Raw genomic sequence first — 9,571 nt, forward strand, 5'->3', positions numbered from 1 at the left:
ATTCCCTTATCAGCTGTTAAACATTTACGTTTTCTTCTGGGTGCTAAATCATGTTTGACATTACATAATTTTTGAGGATGAGTTTGTGGTACATTATTAACTGTGGTGTTTGAGAGGTTTGAAAAGCTTTTGTTCTCTATAGACATTCTCTCATGCTTAACTTTGTTTTTATATTAAGCAACAGGTTGATTGTAGTTGCTGCAGTTTATTAAACCAAATTTGCATTGGCTTTGTCAGTAACAATGCAGGCTTTAAAGCAAGCATTAATTCCCATTGATTTTGACGTGCACAAATGGTGACTGAAGTATATTATGGTAGGTTTTTTTCCCTGAATCAATTTAAGTTTTTTAGGTTTTTTAACTAAGTTACAGAGCATTTCCTGATTTAAAAGGATTTGTGTTTTTTTTTTTTTAAAGAAAGCCTATTATAGTCACAAACCATAAATTGGTATCAAATCTTCTGCACCTGAAATGCTTTCTTAGATTTTAATAGCCGCAAGGTCACATAGTTGAATTCACCAACTTTATCAGAAATTAGGTGAAGAGACCTGAAAGTTGACAGGAAACCCTTGACTACAGGCTTTATCTTAAGATGACAAGCTTCTCTTTTGTCTTAAAGTGAAAAAATTTTGCAGTGTTTGGTTTTGCAGTATGCAGGAGACAACAGTCCAGTTCCTTGAAGCCCTTCCAGTAACACATACCTGCCATGGCCAGGGTGAATGACTGCTTTCTAACAGCAAAATATGCATATACATATTCACCTTTATCTTTCCAAGATACTACATATTCTGTAAGCAGGTTTTCCCCACAGACTCCTCTTACAAATTTTGTTTATACACTTTCTTTTCAGTAGTGGCAGCATCCATCTAAATGTTTCAAAAAAATGTGGCTTGCTTGAAGCACTGTGCTGCTCCCATCTCTTTTGGAGCCAAAATGCCCATATCTTCCAGTTTGAAACAGACATGCAGAATTGGTACACTGTGGAAAAATTGCTTATTCTTCCTTTAGCTGTTCTTTTTCCTGGCTGTTTTCTTTTTTGCTTTGGTAGTGAAAGACAAAGAACCATGAAACTTACTGTGCATTTTGCTTGCTTTATCTCCTGTTTGTTGATAGTCCTGTATAGACTATTTCAGAATGTGTCGGTTGGTTGATGGTGGAATTCTTTCCAGTGGAAAATATAAATGAATTCAGATGATTTTAAAACTGAATGATTCTGATGTGTAATGTCATTAGGGTGAAAGGGTATATTTTAGTATGTTACATGATATTTATTGATAATGGTATTTGGCCTTTATTAAACCTATATCTTAAAAAGCTGAGACCTACCCTTTGGCCATTCTTGGTAGGAACTGGAATTGTCTTCCATCCATCCAGCTCTTTATCTGCCTCCATTTTTGGTCTCCCTTCTCTTTCTGTTTTCTTGATCAAAACAATTTCATGAATTCCTGAAAACAAACAGTATTACTCCTTATTTTGTAGAAAGAAGTAGATACAAAGGAGAGATCTGTTTTTGATATCCCAATCTTCACCGAAGAGTTCCTGAATCATAGTAAAGGTAAGTTAAACTTTTGCAGGGCCCGCTTTTTGCTTTTCCAAAGTGTTTGCCAGGTGCTGTCCAGCTGAAGGGTCCTGGCATTCTCCCATCTCAGCTCAGATAATGACTTGGGTATAGTTGATCAGTGTTTCTGATATTACCTTACCTCTGTATGAACACAGTGACTGCAACAGCAGTTTTTCCTGGCTTTGTCTTCCAAAACTATCCTTTTTGGAGAATGTTTCTGATGTTTAAGCTCCACTTGCTGTTATTCCAGCCAGTCCAAGCTGGACCTGCTGTTCTGTAGGATAAAGAAATACCGAAGATATAGCATGATGATGATTCAGGCTAGTTAGCAGTCTTATTTTTTTCCTCTGGATATGTGGAAGATTCCACTGATACATTTTCTGTTACTCTGTTTGGTTTTCATAGCTGCATGTCCCAAGAGTTCAGTATTTTTTGCAGATCTCCTGGAGACTTTTTTGACTGAACAGACTTCAGATTCAGATACTTTTCCTGATGATCAACAGAAATGTATTTTTGTAACTCGTATCTTGTCTGTAGGCCTCTTAACCACTGCTGCTAAGCTGTGTTGTACTGAATGCATTTGAAATCAGTCTTGTAGTCTTCCTTCCTAATCAATTCCCCTATTCATTTCCATTCTGATGCTTTGAATGTCTTCTAATTTGTCTATCTAGAAATTAAGTCTATTTAAGTACTACTGTAGGCACTGTCGGGATCCCATGATATGATGCTTTTTCATCTATAAACCAAAACTGCACCATTTGTAATTGTCAGTTGAGCACTCTAGAACATTCTGCTTCATTGCCTACCAATCATAGATACAGTTTTTTGACTACATGGGAATGGATTGATATTCACAGCACGTGAAGCTGAGCTGCGGCAGCTGCGTAAATCCAACATGGAGTTTGAGGAGAGGAATGCTGCTCTGCAGAAACATGTTGAGAGTATGCGTACTGCAGTGGAGAAATTGGAGGTGGATGTGATACAAGAGCGGAGCCGCAACACAGTGCTGCAACAGCATCTAGAGACCTTACGCCAAGCACTCACAACCAGCTTTGCTGGAGTCCCACTACCAGGTAAGACTTTTTTTTTTCCACTTATGACTGTCTGACATGTTAAATTGAACTTCTGATGTTTATATGACATTGTGAATTTACAACATGTGTCCTGCTCTTGTAGTTCTATGGTCTTGTCTGTTTCTGAGCTTTTGTTGTATTAGATAATGAAATCTTAAAAGGCATGCAGGGGAAGGTTTAGTGTCAGTGCTTTATTTCAGCATGGCATTTTTTTCTTACTACTTTTACTCTTCCTAATAAAGTGAGACACATATTCACTCCTTGCTCTCCTTTGCTTGTTTTGTGAAAATATTACTAAATAGAGAAGACAGGACCTGCAAGTGCCTTGATTAAAAGAAAGACTGCATCTGTATTGTCCGATGCCAGGGAATCCACTTAGATCCTATAAATGCCCAGCTGAAAGAGTTTATTATAATCAACTATGAGACCCAAATCAAAGAAAACCCATGCTTCATTAGTTCTGATACTCTTGGAACTACTCACTTTGTGCACTTAGGAGGACATTGTTTTACAGAATCTGTCACAAGAGGTGGTGCATGGCAAAATCACCTCCTATAGCAGTTTGCATGTTGGCACAAATTGCCCTTTGCATAGTCTTAACTCTTTGGAATTGCTGCAGTCATCTAAATATTCTGTGGCTCATTTTACTATAGGTAGCGGGGAAACACCCACGATGGAAACTATTGATTCCTACATGAATAGGCTGCACAGTATTATTATGGCTAACCCACAGGAGAATGAAAACCTCATAGCCACAGTCCGAGATGTGGTAAACAGACTTGAACGCTAGTGACTGGGTAAGTGCTCACTCTTAGGCTGCTTTTGTTTGGCATCTACTCTGTACCTCTGGCACTTGTTCTGACACTGATTCTTGTGCTGATCACCATATTGTACAATCAAAAAGTTTTCTTCCTCAGAGCCACGGGAGCAGGTTCGCTTAACGAAGGCCAAAAGGGGTTGAAAATATGCAACAGCATTAAAGGGTTCTGAAATTCCCCTTAGTTCCAAGGTCTTTTGTATAAAAACATAAATAGCTGATTGTCCTATTATTCATTGTATTTGTGTAAGGTGAATAAGAATACTGACAGAATGGTGTAAAAAAAGAAAGAAAAATGATTTATGTTTTAGTAACAGGGTCACTAATTCAGAAGAAGGTTCCTTTCTTGAGTGAAGTAAATCTGAAAAATTCTGCATTAATTGTAGAATCTGATGGTCACAGTGAAATTTTACTTGTCTCAAGAGGTTACAGGTGAACTCAACTCTGTTATAAACTGAAAATACCCTACAGCTACCTGCTCTGTAGTACCTGTAGTCAAGCTGGTCTGGTTTTGAAGGTTTATATGTCAATGAAGCACTGACATGTTGGTCAGGCTGTATGTAGCATTTGCTGAGACTCTAATGATCATGTGGCTTATGCATAGATTATTACTGAGCTCATGATTCTGTATTTTTGCTTCTGTTTAACAGCTTAGAAAACTAATAGGCAACTGAGTAGAAAAAACAAATCAACAAAAAAATACCAGTCTTTCTGCATTACTGTGCTTTGCATTTCCCACACCACTTACTCCCCCATTTCCCCCATGATGCACAGCACTAGGCAGCCATTAGAAGTTTGCCTACTTCTGTTTTAGCTATGTACATACCTGCATTCTTTAGGCATTTATTGTGTAGAGATCTACTGTACATGTCTTGAATAATTTTTAGAAATGCAAATAAAGCTTCATTGTGCCATCTGCAAATATGAAGACAGGGCTTTTCATCCTTTCAGATTCTGACCTTTTGTGATACTTGTAGAACAGTTAATTACACGTTCCCCATTATAGTGAGGCTTAAGCTAAAAGATCATTGTCCTTCCAGAGGGTAGCCAGATGGAACAGACTATAGTTCTAAGAGATGACTGAGCTCCCAGCAGAATAAAGAAGTGCCTTTACTGCTGCTATTTATGAAGGGAACAGCTTGTCGATCCAGGTCTGGGATTTTTCAGTAGCTCATCAACCTCCTCATTTTTGTATACTGTTTTCAATTAGCGCTCAAGCTCAGAAAGAATTGGGGGATGGGGAGGTTTTACAGAATGTATAAGAGGGAAAGCAGTTACTCATCAATCAGTTACTAGAAGGGCATGCCAGGCCCTGAAACAGATGTTTGTCCTTTAAGCACCTTGCCAGAAAAATCGTATCTCAAGGCTACTAAAATCTAGACTTTGGTTCTCGTGTCAGGCAGATTCATATTTCCTAAATGATGGACAATTTCTGTGTTCCTAAAAACATAAATATTTTTTTCTTGGATAAACTGGATTCAGCAATAATTGGTTTGGAAAAAATAATTCTTGCTTTAAAATTCTTCTTCCTTCCACTTTATAGTTGAAAAATAGGACTCCGTTCCCTTCTTTCCCCTCCCACCAATACCTTCCCTCTTTTCAGCAGCAAAACAGTGTGAGGCAATTAAAAACATGATTAATCATCACCTAGTTTCATTATACAAAGACATGCATGTAACTGGATATAATGATCAAGTAATTCATAGGGCTATTAATTACATTGACATTCACTTGGCAATGATTATAGTTTGTGACAAAATCCTAGAGGGGAGAAGGTTGGGCTTTACTGGATGTAAACCTAGAAAAAAAAATAGAGCTTCCCTAGGAAAGAGGGAAGCTTTGGATAGAAAGGTTTGGCTAGCATTTGATAAACTGTATCAGCAAACTGTCATCATCACCATCCCTTTGTTAACATGCATATGAAATATATTTATTCTCCTAAATGTAATCTCTATCAACCAAATGTGTCTCAACCTCAAACAGACTATTACAAATCAATTTAATAGAAAAATCTATTTATGATGATACTCTTGAAAACCACTGTCCTTCACAGAACTGGGGTGTTTTTGGTGTCTTAGTATGTTGTATTTAGTGTCTATTTGGCTATACTAGTGAATGTTTTTGGTTTTCTGTACTGCATGGTAAAGAGGACTTCTCTGTGTGAACAGTATATAGGGGAGAAGAGGAAGGTTTTTTTGTTATTTAGCACTCTGTTCTTTGGATGGAATACAGTTACAGTTCTGTCTCTATAGGCTTCTTTGCTATACTTCTTAATATTGTGTTTTCAGATAAATCATCCAAAAAATAATGTCACGGTGCCTATTTAGTCTCGGCAGATTGTAGTCTTCTAACACTTATTTTTCTGTTTCGTCTGCAGGTCTCGTGACCCAGGGATGCTTTACAAAATTTTTTTTGGCCAGTGTGGAATAAGAAGCCATGAGGGAAAGACTAGGGGTGGGAGGCAGAATTGCAGGTTTGTCCTGGTCCCTGCCTTTGTGGTTTGTCAGTGAGACAAACAGATCAATGCATTAAAAGGTCTTAAGAAGCCACGGACACCACCTGCTAAACATTTGGAACTGTCCTCTGTGTAAACATTTAAGAGCATGCAACTTCTGTGCAATCTTCAGTTTCTTATTAATTTTGCTGGGTGTGAGGGTGCATACGTTCCGTGGACTGGCTGACTATGGAGATGAAATCTCGCAGTTTGTGAAATGAAGTCAACCTACGTGTTGTAGTAATAACTTTGATGTGTTATATTGCCTAATGTCTTCTAGTGTCTTTTATTTTGTTTTCATGTTTATCTTGTGGGATTACCTTCCTCCATTTTAGTTTTCTTCTTTTGATCTTGTTATCTGTTACTTGCAGTACTGGATAGCAGCGTTTGTGTTCTCTGCTATAACAGGTGGTCTTCCTTGGTGCCCTGTCTTGTCCTACCCTGCCTGCTATGTTTATATAAGCTTTTCTTAAGCAGAATCCTGTTTTTTTGTGTTAGCCTGCAACTTGTACAATGTGAGTTTGCTCCCTGCTAGAGACTGGCTGTGGTTGATGCTTTGTGACTTGATTCTACTATGAGACAGACTTCCTCTCTCCCTCTTCTCTTCAAGCACCTCTCTTGTACATAGCATCCTGCTCTTCTATGAAGGTCTCCTGTTATCTCTTGAAAATGTTTGCTGGAGCATTTTACTACCGCAAAGGTCAGTGGTAATCAAGATAGAAAGTGAAACGTTAGTCCTTCTCAGCAGGGAAAATAGGAATCTCCATTTTAGACTAAAACCACAAAGCTGGCCCTTCCTCTGGTACGTTGCTCAGTCTAATTTAATGTTACTGCCTTGTTTTTGAGAGAATGATCTCATGGTGAGAGAGGTATTCTATAAAAAGAGAAATGGGCAGGGGGAATGCATTTTTTTTCTGCCCTCCTGAAATCACAGTGCTGGGAAGCAATAAGCCTGGAAGCAGCACATGTATTTTTGCATGAATTATTAGAGCAGAGAAGGTTATTAGCTGCTAGGTCCACAGAGCAACCCACAGAATTTTACATTACAGCACGTAAGTGCTTTCACTTTTTGTATAGTTAAAGTATAGCCTGTGGAGCCTATAGCATTCAGTGTATTATGTTCCAGTGTGACCTAAATGGCCTTTCACTTACATCAAGTAGAACTCTGCATGCTAGAGTCTGTAATCTTGCTGAGCTACGCTGCACCTCCTGTCAAAGATGAAGGCACCTACTGTCTGCACTAACTTATGCAAATGATTTGCTGCCCTTTGGTTCCTGTCAAATTGTTAATTCAGACTTTGGCTGAGCACTTGTTGGACATCTCTGGGTTTTATGGTAGTGGTTGAAATGCTCTTTCTTCCACATGACAATCTCCTTGCTCCTCCTTAAGAAATCTTTAAGATTTCCCTATTATGAATTGGAGATTGCTTTCATTACTAGAGTGCATTGCAGTCAGCATCACTTTAATGTATCTGTAATGTAAGTATTTGAAGATTAAAAAGCAGTTTCTTCTTTTCCCACGCTGTACACATGGACTTCATGCTTGCCTGAAGCCATCTCCAGGTCAACACCTTGTATGTCAGCTCTCCTCTTACTCATGGGCTTATTGCTGTAGCCAAGCAGCAAGGATTTCCATGTAAATTCAAGTCTTCCTTCAGGGAGGAAACTCCTTTCTCTTGTCCTCAGTCTCATTTTCAAGACTTCACAAAAAGGAACCTCAATTTGCTGCATTGACCTTCATTTTCCTTAACATGGATGAGACCAACTGATGTTGGCATGAACTTTTTTAGTGGATTTTATAACAAATATTGTGTGGGGAAAAAATCCTACAGGTTAATAATGTCTTCAGAAGAAGCACCAATACCTTCATCTCCTGTGCGTATCTTGTTTTTTAGGATTTGACTTGATATTTGACTTTTATTGAAGTGGCCAAAATGCACTGCATAGCCAAAAGTTGATTTACAAAATTCTAAAGTTCAGTCTGTGGCATCTTACCTAATACCTGGAGTTGTATCCCATGAAGACTCCAGAAATTGCTATGTAATATGATAGTAAGATGCAGTTCCACAGTGACATACACATACTGTAAATAAGGTATGGGTGGCTGCAGGCTGCCCCTGCTTACGTAAATTCAATGCAGCTATCAGCTCGTGGCATACTGCTAATACATCATTCTGTTGAGTAGCATGAGAGTGTTACGGGACAGGAAATTTAAGGTGATATTATTAGCTGGGGGCTAACAAATCTTTTGCTCTTTCCTGCAAGGAAAGAGAGGAGGTGGTATACCCATCTTAAAGCATCTGGGGGAAGAATAAGTTCTTGCTCACCAATGATGTGACAGATGATGTTTTGTCTCATTAAGAAGCTTCTTATTTACATTGATTAACCCTTAAAAATGGATTTTGTCTTTCCAGTGTTTTCTGAGTGTCACTTCAGTTCACACTTTTCAATGTTGGCTGATAAAAAAAAAAAAAATGAGGTGAGTGTCAAGGAGAAGAGCAGGATGAAATGCTTTTGTCACTTAGAGAAATGTTAAGAGAAATGTATGAAAACAGAATCCATTTGCTGGATTAATGTGTTTGGAATTGTTGAGATGCCAAGTTTTCTGTACATTGTTTTTGTAATTAAACTTCGGAGTTCCTTTGTTTTTAAGAAGTTGATGTGCTTGTTTGACACTTGCTTCATTAAAATTGTTCAACACTGAATCCATTCTGATTCAATTTTAACTGCATTTTCATGAAAGAACTATTACTAGCGTTGCTGTCTAGTCTGAGAGATTTTGGCAACTCCATGTTAACCTCTGAAAGGAAATAATGTGCCCCAACCCTCCGCTCCATCCTAAGTGTATCTCCTTCTGAAAAAGCCAAAGGAAGTAGTTATTATTTGTAGTGATGAAAACTTCAGAGATCTTTGGTTATACCTAATTGTTATCAGGGCCCTTCCTGTCATCTTTGTTCCCCAACTTGAGTAACTTTTAAAATGTTGTGAGTCTCTTTCCTTCAGCCCTTTTTTGACATCCTTGTCTTCCTTTGTCCTACCTAATTTCCCACCACCATATTTATTTTATCTTCCTACAAAAACCTTCTGTATCATACCTATTGCCCCCCACTTGGTTTTCTTTTCCCTACTAGATTTTTATCATGTATCTTCCCTTCTGCTTGCCAAGTATGGAGCCAAACTGTAGCCTCATGAAATTTGTACTTTGGGTGTAGATCCTCTTTGGAGGAGTTTAGATGACTTCTGCCTGCACTGATGCTCTTTCTGAGGTCACAGTGCTGTAAGCAACCATGTCTTTATGTGACTTTTGTGGTCACATCTCATTATTTTGATTGCCAAATTAATGCCTGGTCTTTCTGTATACCAAGAGGCTTGGTTCAGATACTGTCTGCTATCTTGAGGAAATGGCCTCAAGCTGCGCCAGGGGAGGTTTAGATTGGATATTAGGAAAATATTCTTCACAGAAAGGGTAGTCAAGCATTGGAACAGGCTGCCCAGAGAGGTGGTGGAGTCACCATCCCTGGAAGTGTTCAAAAAAGGGGTAGACGTGGCACTTTGGGACATGGTTTAGTAGGCATGGTGGTGTTGGGTTGATGGTTGGACTGATGATCTTAGAGGTCCTTTCCAACC

At 38.6% G+C, this 9,571-nt stretch overlaps 1 protein-coding gene across 5 annotated transcripts in view; it reads left to right on the top strand.

Moving 5' to 3' along the window:
• HMG20A (high mobility group 20A) overlaps window positions 1-8,764 on the top strand; it is a 48,425-nt gene extending 39,661 nt beyond the window's left edge. For all 5 annotated transcript variants that reach the window (XM_075714291.1, XM_075714290.1, XM_075714293.1 and 2 more), the window contains 4 exons: window positions 1,479-1,554; window positions 2,418-2,633; window positions 3,287-3,430; window positions 5,828-8,764. In XM_075714291.1, coding sequence (XP_075570406.1) covers window positions 1,479-1,554; window positions 2,418-2,633; window positions 3,287-3,423 — 429 coding nt within the window. In that variant the 3' untranslated portion in view covers window positions 3,424-3,430; window positions 5,828-8,764. The remainder of the gene's footprint in view (window positions 1-1,478; window positions 1,555-2,417; window positions 2,634-3,286; window positions 3,431-5,827) is intronic.
• The last annotated feature ends 807 nt before the right edge of the window (window positions 8,765-9,571 follow it).

Source organism: Pelecanus crispus, chromosome 7 (assembly GCF_030463565.1).
Source record: "Pelecanus crispus isolate bPelCri1 chromosome 7, bPelCri1.pri, whole genome shotgun sequence".
Lineage (NCBI taxonomy): Eukaryota > Metazoa > Chordata > Aves > Pelecaniformes > Pelecanidae > Pelecanus > Pelecanus crispus.